This window comes from Macrobrachium rosenbergii, chromosome 20, assembly GCF_040412425.1.
Source record: "Macrobrachium rosenbergii isolate ZJJX-2024 chromosome 20, ASM4041242v1, whole genome shotgun sequence".
NCBI classification, from domain to species: domain Eukaryota; kingdom Metazoa; phylum Arthropoda; class Malacostraca; order Decapoda; family Palaemonidae; genus Macrobrachium; species Macrobrachium rosenbergii.
Genome location: NC_089760.1, coordinates 32447868 through 32469156, shown reverse-complemented (window position 1 = coordinate 32469156; position 21289 = coordinate 32447868). Strand labels below are relative to the sequence as shown.

At 39.1% G+C, this 21289-nt stretch overlaps 2 protein-coding genes across 6 annotated transcripts; one reads left to right on the top strand and one right to left on the bottom strand.

Moving 5' to 3' along the window:
- Nucleotides 1-374: 374 nt before the first annotated feature.
- LOC136849226 (complement C1q tumor necrosis factor-related protein 5-like) lies at nt 375-6438 on the bottom strand. The gene is made up of 5 exons (XM_067122438.1): nt 6131-6438; nt 5045-5243; nt 4642-4748; nt 3935-4050; nt 375-710 (listed from the first exon to the last, which is right to left on the bottom strand). Exons 1-5 carry the CDS (start codon nt 6305-6307, stop codon nt 512-514), a joined length of 798 nt encoding a protein of 265 aa, XP_066978539.1. The 5' UTR covers nt 6308-6438; the 3' UTR covers nt 375-511.
- LOC136849224 (SANT and BTB domain regulator of class switch recombination) lies at nt 1796-20377 on the top strand. 5 transcript variants are annotated; one of them, XM_067122433.1, is made up of 16 exons: nt 1796-2753; nt 11176-11482; nt 12788-13006; nt 13128-13360; nt 13843-14160; nt 14685-14797; nt 15071-15184; nt 15691-15844; nt 16164-16319; nt 16954-17064; nt 17348-17438; nt 17568-17747; nt 17902-18048; nt 19078-19168; nt 19402-19618; nt 19737-20377. In XM_067122433.1, the coding sequence occupies exons 2-16, from the start codon at nt 11195-11197 to the stop codon at nt 20101-20103; spliced, it is 2799 nt and encodes a 932-aa protein (XP_066978534.1). In that variant the 5' UTR covers nt 1796-2753; nt 11176-11194; the 3' UTR covers nt 20104-20377. The 5 variants fall into 5 exon arrangements, with proteins under 5 accessions (XP_066978534.1, XP_066978537.1, XP_066978533.1 ...); XM_067122432.1 differs by lacking the exon at nt 1796-2753 and adding an exon at nt 8585-8849; XM_067122434.1 differs by lacking the exon at nt 1796-2753 and adding an exon at nt 9773-9877.
- Nucleotides 20378-21289: the final 912 nt, after the last annotated feature.

Genomic DNA, 21289 nt, shown 5'->3' with positions numbered 1-21289 from the left:
ATCATGCACAGTCACAGCGTGACTAATACATGATGACGATCATACGAGACAGACAGATGATTACAGCTGTTAGCTGAAATATGAATGCCTATTTGCACCCGCACAGGAGCAACTGAGCCAGGAATTCCTTCAGTCTTGCAAAGACTGATAAAGTCTCGGAAGACGATCAGAAGCTTGACCTCTTTTCAACATTTTGTCCGACTAAGACTTAAAGTCAATTTATAAGAGACCAAAATAATAGTGAAATTACTGATGCGGTACTAATGTTTCTGCGATTATTTCTCTCGGCTTACATTTTATTTTCAATTTAATAACTTTTACAGACAAGCTTAAAGTTCTATCTCCCTCCCTTCTCATTCTGTGAAGTCTATCGACGTGCCTTCATATATGCTGCAATCTTTTTATTTCTTTTTTACTGAAATCCTCCGCCTCGCCTCACCCAAAATCCCAAGAGCAAACCATCCTCCCTCTTCTCTCTGACCCCTGTCTCTTTAACGTCCTCTTATCTCTTTTAGCCGATCTTATAACCGGTAAAGGAAGCGTAACCCCTGAAGCGAGCGTCGTTCTCATACAGCAGCCCCTCCGCCAGGTACACGTACACGATGTCGTTCCTGTAGACGTAAATGATGGCGGTGTTTGCCGCCGAACCAAAGCCGTAGTATTGGGCCTCCGATGATGTCACTCGTTGCCGATTGCGCATGAGGTCCAGTCTGTACGGGAAAGAAAGTAGAGCAAACTAGGCCTATGGGATACGATGATGACGTCAACCATACTATTCTCTGTACGGGAAAGGAAGAAGAGCATAACGGGCCTATGGAATACAGTGTACTAGAAAGAAAGGAGAGCATACTAGCCGTATGGGATACAATATGCATCTCTGTACAGTAAAGAAAGAAGAGCAGAGTAGACCGATGAGAAACAATGAGGACGTCAATTAGACTATTCTCTGTAAGAAAAAGAAAGAAGAGCATAACGGGCCTATGGAATACAATGATGGCGTCAACTATACTATTCTCTGTACGAGAAAGAAAGAAGAGCGTACTAGGCCTATGATATGCAATGATGACGTCAACTACACTATTCTCTGTACGCGTAAAAAAAAGAAGAGTATACTAGGCCTATGAGACACAATGATGACGTCAGCTACAATATTCTCCGCATGGGAAAGAAGGGCAGAGTAGGCCTATGGAATACAATGGTGACGTCAACTAAACTGTTCTCTGTACGGGATAAAATAGCAGAGTAGGTCTATGGGATACAATAACGGCCTCAACTGAACTATTGTCCCGACTCTCGTTTGCTACATGAAGATTGTTTATTAATCTACTTTCTCTCATGGATATTGAGAGATATCTTTAGAAAGTATTATAACTATAACAATATCTTCTATTTTATGGATCATGGTAAATATGCATATCTGTTCTCATAATGAAGAAAAAAAAATATAAATAAAAGCATTTTCTTTAAAAAATACAAACTAATAGTCTGTGAATATGTCAGCCTTATATATTTTTCTTCACAATTTAAAGGTTAAAACCCTTCCGAATTAACCAGAATTGTGGAAAATACACAAAAGTTGTAACAATTATGCTGTATTGTGCATTAATTTATTTGCTCAGATAAGGACAATGTTTAAAGCGGACAAAAACGATAATTATCTTGAGAGCTTATTCGCGTATGTGTATGTGTTGTAGATCAATGCAAACAGAGAGGGGAGAGAGAGAGACGCGTGCTAACTAAGCAACCTAATTATGTTATCCATAGTCGCAGGAAAAGTTTCCAGAATTACTCTTGTGTAAATGAGTTATCCTCTTCTCAGCTACAAACCTGAGCCTCGGAAATTTCTCAAGATAACCTTCAAGTATGAGACTAAGTTTTTTCGGCAAGTACCAGGGACTGAATATACTTTGTAGAAAACTGCAAGACAAAACTGACAAGGAAAAAAGAACGTGAAATCATATAGAAGAAGAAGAAGAAGAAGAAGAAGAAGAAGAAGAAGAAGAAGAAGAAGAAGAAGAAGAAGATGACAAAGTTGAACAGAACCACCTACTGATGTCTGTCTGTTCCTTCCCCATCTCCCGTCTCAGTAGACGGATAGTTTCGTTGACAGACAATGTTTATATCAGCGCCTGAATATAAAATTGGCATCTTAGTTTGGCTTATATGAGCAAGTTTGCAGAATCAGTTACCAGGGAATAACAGAATTTATTGCTCAAGCAGCTGTTATTCTATCTTCATCACATTTGCTTAACTGATGATATAAGACAATAATTGACTTATATGTCTTAAAGATATCCTTGAAATTAAGCTTAGTCATTTTCAGTGGGTGGTATTCCATTCAGATTAAAAGTTTAAGCCCTAAATGTGTCCAGCTGCATGACGAGTTTGGGGCAATTTACTTGTCACAAACATGACAAATTACATATGGTGTTCGTGGACCTTGAGAGTTTATTATCAGTGTTTCGAGGGATTATCATTAGTGCAAATCTCCTTTATGGAAGTGAACTGTAATGGTTTTGCGTGAAACTAAAATGAAAAAGAGACTAAATCATTAAAAGGTCGACGAACAAGGATACTAAAGAGATAAGGTAAAACTTCATCGTGTTTTGAAGCAATTAGAAGCCTTGCTAGTTAAAAAGGGACTACAACTGAAAATTGCGTAGAGAGGTGGAAAGGAAGACCAAGTTAACGGCACGGAAAAGTGTCTCTGTATACAGGAAGATTGTGAGTGCATGAAGAACAGAAGCGAAAGGGTAAGTGAGATGTGCTGTTGATGGGCTCTCTTTGTGTACATGAATTGGTTGCAAAGTAGTGGAGGTTTTCTTCCACATTGGTCTAGACTCTAGACTCTAGACCGGTTTCGTGTTTACTCACGTCTTCCGCCTGTGAACTAATCATTGATCTACCATTATGTTTTTCGCACCGCTTCTCTTTTATATTTAAAAAATTTAAGGACCATCTTTAGAATCCGTATTGCTCTCTCGAAAGATTCCCTTTAAAAGATCATTTTATAATTTTTTTTCTCCATTTCTGCCCTTTTCTTGAGGAGGGGGGTGGCACTATAACTAACTGCAATATCTTTCTCTCTCTCTAGTATTCATATAGACCAGGGGTTTTCAACCTGGGGTACGCCAAGGGTCAGTTAGGGGGTACGCTCTCCCCACGGGTCGTTAGGGTTAGGGGCCTGGCCGGCCACTGACTGCATACCCACAGGTAAATAATTATAAACAATTTTCTTTATTTTTTATGGAATTCTTTGTGTTTACAATATTGTTGGTTATGTCAGGAGAGTTGTGTACTTACTTCCCTTCAGTACAATACTTGCAAATATACACAATGGAATGTTTTTATGCTGTTGTTTTGTTTTCTACTTTATACAAAGTGAAGGGGTACATTATTGACATTAAAAATACCCAAAAGGGTACGTGGGAAGAAAAAGGTTGAAAACCCCTGATATAGACCAACAAAACCTTTTTTTAACCCTTGACAAAATTAGTTTTAAATTATAGGCATTTATTAACAACTGGTGTTAAGAGGCACTTTCCAAATCTGGAAGAATGTGCACAGGCACTTCTTAGTTCCCGTCCTAATATTATTCATTCTCAACTGAACAGGCACTTATATATAAGAAGAACCCTAGACGCAGGTATTTATCTTTGAGAGATCTGTGTGTATGTGCAAATATCCATATTATTATTATTATTATTATTATTATTATTATTATTATTATTATTATTATTATTATTATTATTATTATTATTATTATTATTATTATTATTCAGAAGATGAACTTTATTCATATGGAACAAGCCCACAGGGGCCATTGACTTTATATTCAAGCTTCCAAAGAATATAGCGTTTATTCGAAAGAAGTAACAGAAGGTAATGGGAAATACAGAAAACATACAAGAGAACTGAGGCAACAGTAGCTGACCTGGCGCGTCCTTGGAGTGGTGAAACCCCATGAATCGAGAACAAGTAATACCCTGGGCATTCACAACGGAAGTAGCCTCCTGTGTGGTTAAATCCGGGGCCTACGCTGGTTAGAACCTGTCGGACCCAAGATGGAAGATCATAAACCGTGCAAAAGCTGCCTTGTTTCCTGAAGAGCATTGCTTAATCAGTTCTTAGAATCGCTACCGATAAATTCATGAAATGCCTTGGGAATACTTTTATTAAATGATAACTTTTGTTACATCTACACACTTTGATCTATATAACTACTTTCTTGTTGAAGCAAAAGGGGCTAGTTTACTTAGAGATGAAGGGTTCAAATGAGTTGATGTGAATACAAGTGAGCTACTTCAGAATCGTGATAGTCGGGTAACTGAATGGTTGACAAATGTGGGTAAGATACGTCTGGACGAGGAAAAGATTCCTAAGAGTAGGTGAGAGGAGTAAAAAGAGTGATAGACGTGAATGCAAAAATTATGGAAATATGACATAACAAAGTATACATGTGAAGGTGTGTGGCAGAATTTCACTGAAAGGGGTAAACAAGAAAACAATATCAGTAGGAGAACAATTAAGTTGGCTTTGACAAGGAAGAGGTTGTACGGATCAAGCGTTTACTGCGAAACAGCTGTAGGTAAAAAAAGCACATCTATTGAAAGATAACACCATACTTGATTCTCACATTACCTTATCGAAGAGAACTTGGACGCCTTCAGTGCCTGCTTTCCTGTGCTTGTAGTGTGCGCGAGCCACAGAAAACGCCACAAATCCGCATTCATCTTTCCCACCGGGCTCTGGAAGAGAAGCTCTCTGTCTGAAACCGTTTCGTTTTGTGTATCAGTTTTGCTTATTATTATTACTAATTAACTGTTGTGAGAGTAATGTTAAAAGTTGAATGCTGACGTATTTATACACGAAGCATCTTACAGAGTTAGGTATTTCCACGTTTTCAGTTTCCTGATGTTTCAAGAAAACATGAGACTACGTTAGACGTGAAATTCCAGTCATCAAATCACCCCCCCGCCAAAAAAAAAATCCACGATATAAACATTTAAAAGAGGAAAAAGATTTAGTCTTATCCCCCACTTACTGGAGTGTAGGTTAACCGCTTCCTCTCTCGGGATTGCTGTACCGTTTGGAAAAACCTCTTGACCTGGGTATTCTGGGGAATGGAGGTCGTTGGGCTTCACCTGCCCCTTCAGCGCGTCCTCCACGGGATTGTGATCGGGGAGAGGCGCCGCGATTGTCCCTGCGCCAACTAAACTAGCGACTGCATTGGCGTAGTAATCCTGTTTGCAGAGAGAAGAAGCAGAACTACTCTGTGAAATTGAATGCTGGTTAATTAGTATTCGGGATCTTAAACAAATAAAAAATGAGGTAAACATATCCATTTTTCCTCAGAAGAGTATTTCACTAAATGAGGGCATATGATTTAGCTTGAATTATTCCTTTTTTGGGATAAAATTCGACTTTAAGTGTCTGATTGTCTGAGCTGATTTGATTCCAATGTTCCCTTAAGAAATGAATCATGATCTGAACACTTATGGGCTATTCAGCATTTGATTTATGATCTTTTTACCTTCATAACCTCCTCCATATACTGAAGTTGATAGTCAAGCTTATCATTACAAAGAAATCAGTCGCTGAATTACTGTAAAGTGCTTCCTATGGCTTTTCCAATATCTACAGATAAATAGCCAAGTTATCAATGGAACTGTGGAGATTTTAAACGTGAATATGTCCTTTGTAAATGTCCAGATATCTAAAGGGGGAATGAATAATCATAGTTGTTTGTCTTTATATAGTTCCACGTTGGACGAGTCGGTAGAGTTCTCGGTAGCACTCTGCTAGGCCCGAGTTCGAGTCTCCAGCCGGCCAATGAAGAATTAGAGGAATTTATTTCTGGTGATAGAAATTCATTTCTCAGTATAATGTGGTTTGGATTCCACAATAAGCTGTAGGTCCCGTTGCTAGATAACCAATTGGTTCTTAGCCACGTAGAATAAGTCTAAGCCCTCGGGCCAGCCTCTAGGAGAGCTGTTAATCAGTTCAGTGGTCTGGTTAAACTAAGGTATACTTAACTTATCACTGGACACACTCATTCTCACACATACACACACAGGCGCACAAACACAACCACAAACACACAGATACCCAAAACTACACACAGACACACCTGTTGTTCTTCAGGTGAGGGATTCTCCGGGAACAAAGATGAGAGGTTCCTTGGCCATTCTTGCAAGTCAGTGCCAGATTCCACTAGGAATCCCGGCACGAACTGTGCCACTGATGGCCTATTCTGAGCCAGTAATAGTGTCAGGATTAGTATTATTGCTCTTTGTTCCGTTTTCATTTTGTCACAATGTACGGGAACTGTCCAGAATGCAGTCTATATATATATGAAAGTGTTTTCAGTTCAGTTAATTTCAACACTATGTTTACTGACCCATAGGCGTCTTTTAAGCACTGTAAAATGTTCTCAAATATTTTTCATACACCTAAAAATCTGCAGGTAACGTAATTTCTGTTAAAATTTCTCACTGGTAACATAACCCTGTAATATCATTTGAATTCACGCGCACCAGAATTTCTCAGATAAGACAACCGATTCACATAAACCACTGGAGTTTCAAATGACGACTCACCATGCCACTGTGAGTACCACGTACTTCGTTCACTGATTCACAACGGTGTCTAATGGCCTTGGTATCTGCGGCATCTTACAGTTTTCCCTTCTGGGTTGTCAACGTGGAATTAAGACTGAGCGTAAACAGACTAAAACCACGATTTCCTAGACTTCCTCTGAGTATTAAAAGATAAAATATATAAGCTCTTTCAATCTTCTCGGAAGACTCGGACTTAAAACAAGAAACAGTTGAGTTTTAGCTTGCTTAACAATTGGAAAGAAAAGACGCAATGGATATCTGCCACACAAAACCAATAGAAAAGTCGGGAAGTGAAAGAGAATGAGAGTAATGCTCCGGCAGCAGCAGGTCATGAGGTCAGAAAGCTGATTTGGGGCGGGGAAAGGCGGGGCGTCATCGGGAAGACCTGTTGAAACCACACCTTGGGAGACAGGGAATGAAAAGGTGGAAAACAAACGACTAATAAGGAGAAACGGGCGCAACATGGGGCATCAGATGCAGGACGTAACAGTAGATAAAGGGAATGAAAACGCAGAATCCAAGAAGAGATTGGGAAATGAGGTTGAAAATACCGATGTTAAGGAAAGAATTGATGATTTATGCTGAGGAATCATTTTGATTATTTAACCTTCTGTACTCATTAAAATTCAAGACAAAGACACTTTTTCCAAATACACGAAAGAATAACTAAAACAGCAGAAGAAGTCTGACAGGAGGAAGTAAAGAGTTAAGATGAAAGTCAAGGTGGAGGACTATTGACGAGATAGGAAACAAGACGAGCCGTTGAAAAGCACTACCCTGTGACTGAACAACGGATCCGGAGAGCTTTAAAAGGAGGTTTGTAGGTTAATGAAACGAAAATGACGAGTGACGACTTAACTGCTTCCTCTTCCTCTCGCGATTCCTCTCCATTTATCTTATTTCTTGATTTTTCTTAACAGTTTTGGGTCTTTGTTTCTTCATTCTTTGGCTGTAGACGAGGGGAAATCCTAAGTTCTGTTGTTGGTTCTTGTATTCCGAAGCATTTAGCAGCAGAATGCAGATTAGTCCCGTAGACCTATTTATTAGGGAATTATTAACATTTACCAAACTTGATGTTTTGCATGAAGATATACAATGGTATACACAAGTAATATGTTTGCCTTTTAACATAACACATTATCAAATATATTAAATCTGTAACTTGTACGTTCCACATCAGAATTTGTGACACACCATTCTTTTTCCACATCCAAAGCTTTATTTCCTTTAATATAACCGTTTATTTCCTTTATTATAACCTTTTATTTCCTTTATTATAACCCTTTATTTCCTGTACTAGGTTTTGTTCTTTTGCTTTGTCAGTTTTATTTTAGGCCTCTGCAACAAAGGAGACTTATGTTAGCATGTGTTGTATCACTAATTTGGTTTTTAATGGCGCAGTACCCACTAAATATGAACGTTTTTAATTTCGTATTTACAAAATCTGGATGCTTTTAAAAACACATAAAATTATCTAATCAGTGCTCATATTTCATTTTCAAGTATTAATTGTTATACGATATATAAATATTTACAAATCAAGAAGTTAAAAGAACGCACTTGCGAACCGCCAGCTTTAATAGGCATAATCAGTCAACAAGAGACAAGAATTTGCCAACTATGGAATTTTAATTAAGTAATCGAAAGTTTACTCCCAAAGCTTTTATTGAAATAGACACCTAAATTTTCATAGTACCTCGTACCCTGAGGCTCGAAATGTCCCCAGACCTCTTATTATCAACCTTTTTCTTACAAGCAAACTTTCTCATACAATAACGTTATTCTTAATAGTATTGATGATTAATATGCCTTATTCCAGGATTTTACAAATATTCGTAAAGCGGCTATTATGCGGGCGAAGTGGACTTGGCTGGATGAAATGATACAATTGCTAAGGAGAACGTATAATAAAGGGATGACTATTGTATGAGGTTTCAAGCATCGACTGAATGTAAACAAACCTCAGATTTGTTTACATTCAGTCGATGCTTGAACTTGGTGACAGGGGTATGTGTTTGTGTCTACTGGAGAAAACAGTGTAGTGCAGTGGACAACTGAAGCGTAAACTTACTTAATAGAGAGAATACAGGGGATCCAGTCCTGCTGTATCCATAACATCCATCATCTTTAAAAAAAAAATTGCTTAAGAAACCTCCATGCAACCTACTAATGTAGCCCTGGAGCCGACGGCGGCATTTCCAGAGATAGGCCTAACTGGAATTAATGCAGGTGTGAATTACAATATTTTAGAACCTAGTTTTGCTCATACAAAGTTAAGCCATGTGAACTTGTTGATAGTACTTCCACTGTTGCTCGACAGAACATCTGACTGTATTTGGTACCTTGCAATAGATTTCATGAGCTCATGGAAATGTGCTATCGGAAACGCTGCTGGCTGCGTGAAATGTTGCCCGTTTAATAACGGCTTAAGAGCGCTGCCGAATGAATTTTCAGAAGGGCTTCAATCAGTCCTCCGTATGATTTACTTGGTATGATACAACCTATGTTCTTATGGGTTTGAACAAATACTAGAAGAGGCCTAGAATGTGTTCTTGTAAATAGGCTTGCCTCTGACACACACTAGCAAAGTTCAAGGATGATGACTGTGGAGCTATGGAGCTAAAGTCCTCCCCGCAATGTAGGATGGAACACCATAGGCTATGTTGCGTAGGCAAAGGTTAGGTATGGCTTTTTCACAGCTGATAATCTGCCCAGCTTTTCAGCAAAAGTTAAAGGTCTGGGGCGTTGGATTAAAGCTCCCCACCAATGAGATTGTGGCTCGTTATGTTTGATTAGTACGTAGCCATATAAACAACCCTGTTTAGGTTTCTAATAAAGATTTATTAGGTGTGGGTAGGTATCTCCCGATTGGGGATGTAAGCAACATCCAGTTTGGCCTATTCCGGCCGATGATAAATTTCATTTATTCCTTGTAACGTACATCGTTACCTGGGTTCAATGAAATATATTGTTTGAAGTCCTGCATAAAAGCAGTGTGCGTTTTCTTTGAATAGGAAACTGCGAATATAGAAAACAGAACAGCTTAGCCAGATGGTAACCATGGCAACGTTTGTAAATAAGTATGAGAGTTTCTCGTCGCAGTTGAATAAGAACTGAATTCGCAATGAATCCTGACGAAGTGTTTCCCAGTGCAACAACTACATAGTTTCTTGGCTGACTGATGATCACGGCAGAGGACAGCAGTTACAGGTACAGGTGGATGTATCATTTGCAAAGTGGAATCAAGCTCTTTAAAGGTGAGAAGAGTTGAGAAATCTGCAAGTTTCTTACCCTTTTAGATATATATATATATATATATATATATATATATATATATATATATATATATATATATATATATATAAATGATCGCCAAGACCGACCTTGTAGACAAAGATCTTCCATTACATTTGCATTTATGAACGACTTCTTCATTTGTCACCTATATCATATTCTACAGTGCCTTCTTCAGCACTGCTGCAAAGCTTTGTCAGAAAACCAGAATCGCTATATTTGCAATAGCCCCATACTGGCCTTCACTGAGTTTGCCTAGGAGAGGGAGAGAGGTGGAGATTTTTTTATGGCAGTGCTAGATACATTTATTTTCTTTCGTCAGGTAATGAAAACGTATTATCTGTCGTGACGATCTACCTGAATACTTATTTTAGTTTACCTTTGATCATTTACCTGTAAGTGATAACATTATTTGAAATCTCAGAGATGAAAAGCATAGGCCTATTTCTGAATAAATCACTTGTATAGATATTATGGAGGAGCATCTAGTTAGAGAACTTTTTGGAATTCTGAATTCTTTGTAGCGCTTCTTCCTAATGGCATGCAAATTCTCTCGACGTTTATAATTTCTACATGAGAATGAAATCTCTATTAAAAGGATTTTTTAATGTTTACCAGTGGTACAGAATATCAGGAATGGAATGAAATATAAAATTTAGGCCAAAGGTTAAGCGCTAGGACCTATGAGCTCATCCAGCACTGAAAGGGAATTTTAGAATAGGAAGCAATTGTTAGGAGTGGGTGGAAGGTAAGATATAAGAAATAGAATATAAAAGGAGGTACAGTAAAAGGAATGAAAGGAGTTGCAGCTAGGGGCCGAAGGGACACTGAAAAGAACCTTAAGTAATGCCTATAGTGCACTGCGTGAGGTGCTCTGATACCGCTAACCCCGCTACGGGGTGCAGAATATCTGCAAAGATTATGACGATACATAGTTAAAGCAAGTTTACTCTTTCTCTTCCATTTGTGTATTTCTCAAATTAGTCCAATGCAAATTCTCCGGTGATTATCAACTGCCCTTGATAGTTTCAGTGAAGCATCATCTCAGCTCCCAGGCTTCTCAGTACATTAGACAACTGTATTTACTAAATTACATGATATGAAAGGCCTTCATTCACCGCTTTTTTCCTTAAGGCAATAAAAGGTGAACTATTTTCCATCATCCACGTCCCTGAGACAACTGCTTCTGAATTCCTTATTGACAATTCTTTGCGGAGATTAAATGGAAGAAAAGTATCTCTATAACCGCCCTTTCTTTCAGAGTTCTCGTCTGAACAAAGATGGTTGCCGACAACGCCAGTTCCCCTGGCGCTTCTTCATCGTCGCCCGGGACACCAACAACCACAAGCAACGCGACTTTCAGTAACAGCTCAGCAACATCAGGCACCCTCAAGAATGGGATAGGCATGGCGTGGGCGGTTTCAGGGAATGGGCCGAAGTCGTCTGGGAGTGTCACCAGCGGCTGCTCTTTGCCCATGAACATGAGCACAGTCACCATGGGCAACGTTCTCGACTTCCTCTTCACAGCCGCCCAGCTACATCGCGTGGCTGCAGCCACCACAGAGAAGGTAAACAATACTAGACCTAAGGTTCATTGTGACGTAATTCTTACTCCACATAAGTATGACATGGTTCTTTGGCCTATGAATGACTAGAGTGGTTTCATTCACTTGCAAAAGATTCAGGTGTCTCTAAATTTTAGCACCTCCTAAGTAAGTAGACTTAGCTCTCCGTTTTTTTTTTTTTTTTTTTTTTTTACCCAAAAGCTCTCGGTACTTACAGGAAATTATCTTGTACAGACCTCTTTAGCTTGTTCGTTAGAAACTACATTGTCATATTTTCGCTTATAGTTTGGAAGCATTGCAATTATCTTTCGCGAAGATCGCTGTTCCGTGTAAGTTATTAACTTCCATTTCACTGTTTCCTTCCTTTTATTTTCATTGCTTATTCACTCCCTGTATAATTAACTCTGTGTTATTAATTTTATGTTTCTCTAGAAGCATAAAAACCATTGTAACAATTCCTTTGGCTCTTTATATACAAAAAGTATAGTAACACAGATGCAGGAAATGTGTATTTTCACAGTATATGACAATAGAACCTAACTCTGTTATAAGCTGAGATATACCCTGTATTCCAACTGTCGTATTTGGTTTTGGCTGGATTTTATGGCCTGATGCCCTTCCTGACGCCCACCCTCCCCATTTATCCGGGCTTGGAACCGGCACCGAGTTGGAATGGCTTGTCCACCCCAGTGGGGAAGGTGGATGGATGCAGTTAGAGAAGATCTGAGAGACAAACAGTTGTCAGAGGACAGTGTGTTTGACCGAGCCAGGTGGAGGAAAGCTGTCAGAAACATCGACCCCACATAGAAGTGGGAAAAGATGCAGAGAAAGAAGAAGATACTCTGTACTCCAATTTTCATTCAGTCAGTCATATAACACAAAAAGAAAAAATAGCCAGACATCACATTTCAGTCTTTTGGAAGTGTTTCCATCCTTTATTCTTCATTTGAATATCATAACACTATGACTATATTTAAATTTAATTGTTAAAACTATTCGAATTCTTACATTTCACTTCCTTGAATTTTATACACGTTCATGCAGTAGTGTCTTGGGTTTCAAGTATAAAATTTAAACACCTGTTTTATTGACTAGTACCATTTATACAAATTGGGAAAATGGGTTAAACAACATGTTATTAAAAGCTAAGCACATCAAATGTAGAAGAAGCTGCAAGCAACTCATTAGCAGCAATTTGCATGCCCTGTGACTTGTTGGATAGACCATTCCCGCAATCCCCAGGATAGATTTACCCTTGAACTACCTCAGGTTTTATGCCACTCAGTGGTCGAGTTCCCAAACTTCCAGGTGCGAGCGGGTGGCCACCTTGTAAACGGTACGGGATCTTCAGACTCTGACTCTCATGGTGGGAGAACACCTTCTTCGGGAACACCTTCGACAAGCACAGCTGCTGCAGCGGCAGCTGCTCTGCTTCCATCGGCCTCGCAGACTTGGGCGAAATTGCTTGGTAATCCTGCTGCAGCTGCACAGGAACAAACTCTGGCTCTTTTACAAATGGCTTTACAGGTAGGCTTAAGAATCACTATTCGTTGCATATTGTAACTTTTTTCTGAATGGAGACTATTTCAGTGTAATTTCTCTGTTCTTCTAAACATCATTTCAGATTTACTCTCTTTTTAATGAACAGGATGGTCTTCTGGATTCAATATTGCCCTACATGGTCTCGTCCTTGAATATTGGCCTAACCACATCCCTCACGCCATCTCAGTCCATTACATCAGGATCGACCATGAACACCTTAGCTGGAGGAAGTGCAGGTGCTGTAGCAGGAGGAGGTGGGAGATCGCGAACTCCAACACCTACAAACAAAGGCCCTAATTCAACCAAAAGCTCTGTTGTGTCATCATCTGGCATTCCAAAGTAGGCACCGTTATGGTTTCCTGCATTTTATGATTCAGTGCTGCTATAATTTTAGTATAGTTGTGACGACATAACTCTTTAAAGGCTTGAAAGAGTCATTGCTCATTTGAAAAGTCAGGAATTTGTCAGGGTTTAGACAGAATGATTAATGTACTTATTAGGAATTCCAGAGAAGACTCAAATGGGCTGGTTTTGAATTAGATTTTTTATATACTCTAAACAGATTAGGTTTGATTGCAGTATGAACAGTGATTTATGAATGCATCTTTGCCCACTGAAATCATTCAAGAATAGCGTTTCTAATAAGTGATGGTTTCTCAGTCTAAATGAATTTGAGTGTATTTACACGTATAACATTTCAGATCAGATCAAACTAGTTTCAGACCTGAAAAAGTAAGGAACACACTTTTCGAAGCAAAAAAGGACCCATTCTCAGTTAGACTTGAGTAATAAAATGTACTTATCCTTTCTTCCTCCTAAAGGTCACCCACCAGGGACGTTTTAACAAAGGAAGTTCCAAAGAGGTCGCCGACGCCAACACCAGCGCCACCTACGATTTCCTCCGTCAGTCAGCATACACCCCCTTCCGCCCCTGCCAGCCCCAGCAATAATACAGCTGTAATCCAAAGTTCCTCCAGTGTCACAACGGCAAATAGTTCTTCTCTGTCCTCATCCGCCAATCACAACAATACCCTGCCATCATCTTACATGCCCTCTGCAACCCTTCCTCGGCCTAATAAAGAAGATGTTCGGCCAACACCACCTGTTTCCCTCCCTATAAGGGGTATGCCCGACAAAAGGCAAGTGCATAGGTTTGCCAGAGTATTTTTTACTCATACAAGAAGTTAGCATGAGTTATGACGTATTAGAAAAGCTCTGTAACTCCTTCAAATGCCGCTCGACTAAGCTGACCTTAAGCCAATACATGAGCTTGCTTTGATTTAAAATCCACCATTTTTGGACCTATTGCAATCTCAATTGGATAATGCTAGGAAGCTATTAACCATAGCTACTTCCTAAGACCCTTATGACTAAACTATCTTAAGTTGATGCTCTTCTTCCTGATACCTGTTATCCTAAACCAGGTCTCACGAAATTTGTAAGATCCCAAGCTGTTGGAATGACTGAAACCCATATGAGGTTACCTATAACTCGTTAGTACCAAAAATGATTTGCCAATATTTTCATAACCGTGGGAATCGGAAATTCTTAAAATTAACAAAATTCTATGTGAGTTTTATGAAAGTTTCTTTCATGAAGTCTTCGTAGACTTGAAGGAAGTTGCTGATTTTACAGGTATCGTTCAAATATTTTTTTCTTGCAGCCCTGGAATTATCATTCACGTGTGTGATGAAGCTAGAGGTTTACGTCAAGACTTCACGTGCCCCAGAGACCTCCTTATTCACCACATTGGCTATTTTGCCGATGTCACTGCTGGTAAGTAGCCGTCCCAGGTACAGGATGACACAAATCGTGAGGTATCACGAAAAAGGGCTAAGATTCTCTGAAGTTCTGAACCTAATCTTTGCAGCCTCTTTGATGTTAGTTGAGTTACGGTGTTCCTATAACTAATCTAACGATGCAAATGGCACCTTAAATAAGTCTATTTCGGTGATCATTACTATTGAATAAACAGAACTAGATTCTAGAAAGAGACATTAACGTTTAAACAAGATTTTTAGTACGACGAGGAAACTTACATACTTCTAGGTCAGCGCCTGGAAGATGTGGATATTTCCGTTCACTGTGACGTCAGCATCTTTGAATGGCTTTTGAGATGGGTCAAGAAAGGCTTGACAGAAGATCATCATCCACCAACACTGGGTAAAATTATTACCAAATTTTCTGTTACCGGTATGAAGAGAAAAATACACCTGCTGATCTGTCAATATTTGAGGCTCTTGTGGATATTATTCCCACTTTTGAAATTTACGCGTAAATATATATTAATTAGCACTGCTGATATATCCCTGTAGGGGGTGATGTCGCCACCTAAGGTTCTTTGCAGTATCCCTTCGGCCCCTAAGCTGCAACCGCTTTCATTCCTTTAACTGTACCTCCGCTCACATTCTCTTATTTGCATCTTACTTTCCACCCTCTCCTAACAATTGTTTCACAGTGCAACTATTAGCTTTTCCTCCTGTTACACCTTTACAACCTTTTTACTCCCAGTTTCCCTTTCAGCGCTGTATGACCTCGTAGGTCCTAGCGCTTGGCCTTTGGCCTAAATTGCATATTCTGTTCCACCTTTGATATATATCCTCGACCAAAACTTTACTGTTGGTATTCGTATAACTTAAGCAGACTTTCTTGGCCTTCTAATTTACCAGAACCCAAGACTGCTGTGTCTATTTTGATATCAGCCGACTTCCTGAAGATGACACCTCTGGTGGAGGAGGTCCTGCAGTATGTTCACGACAACATCAACCTCATCCTCGAGGCTCAGGTTAACCTCAATTGCTTATCTGACACTATACTTACCAGGTGAGGAGTATTTGATTAGGTGAATGTTCACTTCTTTCACAAATGATTAGATCTGTCTCGTAGCTTTTCAAATATGGTTGTGCTATATGACATACAATATCTTTTAATTATAGGGCAGTTATATAGACATTTTACTTCATTTTATTCTTTCTAGAATCATGCCGTAATCTGATTTTAGAACTTTAAGCTGGTAATGAAATCACTACGGAAATGGCACATTTCAATATCTGAAAAACATCCATTGTCAGAATTCTTATTCTGGTCTTCGTCTTCTTCCTCCTAACTTGTACCCTTCTGGAACGCACGAAAACAACCTTAGACTCTCTCGCTTATTCACTCACTGGGAGCTCGAGAATCTGCGCGACCGAAGAGATCGAATCCAGAATAAACTCTACGCAAGGTTCCTGCAGACGCTTTGTGACAATACTCCAGCTCCCCTCAGGGGTATCTTTAAAACAGCCTCCACTCTGTATAGGTAAGGTTTTCTGAAGATTCTGTGCAAGATATGTACGTGGTAATACCTGGTGACTATGTACATAATAATACCTGCTTACGTAGAAGTTCAGTTTAGTAATTTTGAAGGTTATTTGCACTCTAACGTCTTTTTTAAAGTACCTTTCATCTTTCCGTTGTCTTTTAAAACTGTGTTGTATGTTTGCAGATAAATGGTAATTACGGAGTCAGTTTTATACGTTAAACTTAAAGCCTCCTCTCTCTCTCTCTCTCTCTCTCTCTCTCTCTCTCTCTCTCTCTCTCTCTCTCTCGTGTTCCAGCTGCACTTGTGTGTATCTCTTGGCAACCCCATTTCTTAGAAGCTTCTATTCAAAAGTATTCTTCCCTTTCCGTGACATGACTGATGCTTGATGATGAGCTTCAAAAGACCCAACTGAATTTCCAACAATATAATAATCAATTCTTCATCTCTGTGGATAGGTTTGTCACCCAGGACAATAGCGTTTATTGTTAAACAAAAGAGTAAATTTAAAATATAGCCCAGCATTTCGCTGCGAAACTTGTGTTGTTCATTTTTCAAACAGTGACGCATTACGTAGGTTTGAGCATATACTCTCTTCTATTACTGTCTATATACATTCTCATAATCTCTGCAGATGCACTGATTGTGGGCAACTGGTGAGCAGAGCAGTTGAAAGATTCATAACCTGCGTTCCTTCCAATACTATCGTCACCACCACTGGCCAGGTCTTCTATACACATTCTAGGTGACGTGAAGAGAATTGAAAAGTCCTTCCCTTTGCAATCTCGTGTCAGTTAGATTCAACTTGAAAAATACTAAGTTTTTAGATCTCTGCGAACCATGTCATTTACGACAAATTCTTTAATAACGAGAGAATAAGCCTAAAATGTCATATAAGGTATATTAAGATTTTTAATGTAATTTTTGCTCAATGGATTATATATATATATATGTGTGTGTGTGTGTGATTATGTGTATATATGTATGTATTTATCTATTTACATGAAAGTTCATTTCTCTTTCCTCAGAGATAGCACCTGGAGTTTAACAGAACATGTCCGACAACTGAAGACAGACCTCAAAACTTGGCGACTTGTTTACTGGAGGCTGTGGGGACAAGTAAGCACCTAGCAGTTTTATAATCAATATCCCTATTCTGACTTCAAAAATTACTTTGTATTAGAAGCAGGGGACTTGATTTCAATATCCTGATCACTTATCTACCTTTTTTCCACCTAACCATCCAAGGTCCACTTCTTGCCATGTTCAACGTGCGGGTCAGTCTTCCCTGCCAGTGAGCTGAAACTGTGCCGCCACCATCGCCTGGATGCTTCCTCTTCTTGTGATTTGGATGTCTTGCTGTCCACAGACTCTTTTCCGTGTTGTGGAGCCAGAGCCCTCAGATTCTCACCTCTGCCAGTTAGGAATGTAAGATCCATATTTCATATTTCCTCTCTGCAACCGATCTACTACTGATAGTTTCGAAAAGCTTAATACTGAAAAATGGTTGGGAGTTCCAGCCTTAGTAGACGTTTATCTAAGAAGTTACTCTTTTTTTAATCGTATCGTTGCTCACTCTCAGGGATGCCAGGTAACTGACCACACAGTACAGCTAACCCAGAGTGAAGAAGAAACATGGGGGCCTATTCCACTGATCTATGATGACCTCCTCACATTCCAAATACTTGTTTGTGTTGATCCCCCTCGGACGATGGACGTTGAACAAAAGGTCTGTATTTGCAATTTGTAGTGATGCCATGTTGGTATATATTTTGGGTTTTCAATCCCTTCTATTTATTGACAGAATCAGAACTGTAATCTTAATATGGTAATGCCATTAACTTTGTGTCCCCTGCTTAGTATTGGTTATTGCATAGGTTCTTAGAAAAGGGTACAAATAAAATCATCAAATGTACCTGTTTGTTAACTTCACAACATAGAGTCCCTCCCTAAAGGATTTTATGTTCAAACTGCAACTTAATTTTATACCACAAGTATGTTATTACTTCTTTATAAAATAGTGCCCGTCTCTGGTTACTCTTGCTCTCCTAAACCTTCCAACACAGGTATACTATATGTGAATTTTCAGTAAAGGAGTCAGATGTTTTGACTGAAACGACAAGCCGTTATGATACCTCACCGATTGTAAAACCAATAAATGTCTCTTAGGAAATGATTCAGTTTGAAATAGCACACGTCTCTTTACTTAAGCTTATAGTAATTGGATTTGATAAGTTGGGGAATTAAAGAACAATTAGATAATTTAGAACAGTTTTTAACTGGGCCTTGAAGCAGTTCCAGTAGGGGAATGAAGAACTGAAAAACGAGTGGAAACAACAAACAGGCTCTCCACCGTGAACATACACCTTCCCACACATTGGTAGCTCCTATCTTTCCCCTGGCACTTTCTCCAGTATCGATTATAAAATTCAATGTGGTAAGTCTAAATTTTGATGCGTTAGGGGACATTTAGGCAACAATTATAGGAAATGTTCAAAAGGGTCACACTTGAAAACTTTTATGGATGCATGACATTAAAAAAAAATCCCTGGAATTGCTTTATACATGCACGAGGGGACCTCTTCAGAGGAGAATCTGTGAGTTAAATACATTTTTATGGTCAAATCCGTGAGACACCTAGGTAATATGCCGTACGAATAAATAACATGGTTTACAATCCACATTAAGAACTCAGCACTTAAAGGAATAGCAACTCTGGTGTAGTTTAACATGTAATCATTATCAATTAATTCTACAGAATGTCTTGTGGTCTGGAGTACCTCTCGTTCCACCAAGCAAGGGAGAGAGAAGCCTTCTTGATCGATCATGGCAAGCGCACTTTTTATATGGTGAGATTTCCTTAAAATATTTTCACTTATTATGTCAAGAGGAATGTTTATTTGCAGTCATTCTTTCATATGTCATATCACTGTATTACTGACCTAAATCTTAGGGTCATTACGGTAATAATTCATTTGGTGTTTGTGAAATAACTGAACATTTGCCGATTACAACAGAACCAGGCTCTTTCACGCAGCCCATTCCAAGACTCATGTTATTTGTGCAACAACGATTTCCCCAGGAGAACGAGATGGGTTACCAAATAATCGTCAAGGGGCAAATGAAACCAGCACAACTACAACAACTGCGGCTGCTACTGTAAGTGCAATTGGTACGGGAACAAGTAGTGAAAGTTCATCAGACGAAGAGGAGGGGGGCGGCCGCCCAGGTCTCACCTCAAGAATGCGAGCAAATTTGATGAAACGGGCAAATCGGGCTCGGAGGACTCTGGCCTGCGAGTGAGTCTGAATTTCGTGAGCATAAAATCACCACAGTACTGAATGAAAAAAGTCTTATTATATTTCTCATTACTTGCGATCTGCGTTTTCTTAAATTTTAATGAATAATTGAAAACAGGGTGATGGCTGAGCCAAGCTGGAGATGGGATGCTGGCCGATCAACGCGCCATAACCAAGATGCTCAGAGGGACCGAGAAGGACGACTTCTGCGCGACTTGACCTCGTGGCTTACTCTCACTGCCCCAGAGACTGGGCATCACAAAGGACACAAAGGGAAACCTGACCGCCGACGGGAAACAGCCATTGGACCAGATGCTGGATGCTACTACAGATTAGAAGCCGAGTTTCGAGAACGCCATGGAGGTCATTCTCACGGTCATACCCACAGTGGGGGAGGGGGAGGCACCTTCAGAGCGAAGGTTCAAGCGATTTCTAGGATCAAAATGAGGCTGAGACACAGAGCAGCCTTTTCAGCTTCCCGTTAGAGTTTTCGTTATTTCCTTGTTGGTTTTGATGATAGTTTATTCAGTCGATCATTAAATCATCTTCCCTGTGCTTAAGGATAGGTCGCTTATAGGGTGAAAAGAAATCCTATCTTTGTAAAGGATTTCTTTAGGATGGTGTGTGCCGTATTAATTTTTACAATTAGTAACAGATATAAAAGTGGTTTTGATTAACTCACTTAGCTTATTTTGTTCCATGCTACAGTCGATAATTGCCTGGGGTGGATGGAAATGAGTAAAACTACAATGAAAGTGCTTTTTTTGTATGAGTATTTATACCTACAAGTTTTTCAGCAGCTAATACTTTGCGCGGAGATCTGTTTAAACAGCTGGGTCCACTTATAAAATCTGGACATATTGTCTCTCAATGTATCTATTTTATGTTGAACAATAGGTTTATAGGTAATGAAATACAAGATGAAAAAGAAATTCAAGTAAAATTTATTACATTTAAGAACCAAAACATGCTGTACCTTCATCAAAATAAAATATTCCCTCTGCTGAAATACAAAATTAAATATCACAAGAAGAGAAATGACAGAGTACCCGCACATATGAAAATCCTGATAAAAGAAAGGAGAATATCACAGACGCTGTAGCATAAATAAAAAGTTTCATGTATGAAATGTTTGCCAAGATAAACCTCATACAATGGAATCACATATGACTGTAAACAGCACAAAAGGATAAAGTTTCAAAGGTTAGATACTTTCTTATAGAAAGTAAATAAAATCAGAGAGAACCATAAAATGTGGAATCAAATCCGTAAAACTAATCGTGCGAGTAACACCAAGATAGGAGTCATACGAAACACCAACTAATAGAAGTAAAATAAAGTCACATATTGCAGAACTGATGCAGTTTGATGAGGAACTGTGCATAGTTTCAGTCCGATGGGAGGATATGATAACTGTGAGAGCAACAGACCACCATCTCTTAATAAAGCTTTTGGCGGCTTTCTAGTGGAAGAAGAAAAATGTGTCTGCGTGGAGTTTGAATTGAATAAATAAAATAGGGGGGAGATTAAACATTTCTATTTCAAAAAGCAAATAATGGTTTTGCAAGATCGAAGTGTAAACATTTTTCATCATTTGCTTCAGCAGTACCCTTTTTCCCTAACGGGGTATAATTCCTAAGAAAAGGAAAGTCAACAATCATTATCAAATGT

Coding starts and splice junctions, on each gene's coding strand:
- LOC136849224 (XM_067122433.1), top strand. CDS start 11,195: ATGGTTGCCGACAACGCCAGTTCCCCTGGCGCTTCTTCATCGTCGCCC. Junction 15,185..15,690: donor TCATCATCCACCAACACTGG/GTAAAATTATTA, acceptor CTAATTTACCAG/AACCCAAGACTGCTGTGTCT. Junction 17,439..17,567: donor ACTGGAGGCTGTGGGGACAA/GTAAGCACCTAG, acceptor TAACCATCCAAG/GTCCACTTCTTGCCATGTTC.
- LOC136849226 (XM_067122438.1), bottom strand. CDS start 6,307: ATGAAAACGGAACAAAGAGCAATAATACTAATCCTGACACTATTACTG. Junction 5,244..6,130: donor CCTCACCTGAAGAACAACAG/GTGTGTCTGTGT, acceptor CTCTGCAAACAG/GATTACTACGCCAATGCAGT. Junction 4,749..5,044: donor AGCGGTTAACCTACACTCCA/GTAAGTGGGGGA, acceptor CTTCTCTTCCAG/AGCCCGGTGGGAAAGATGAA.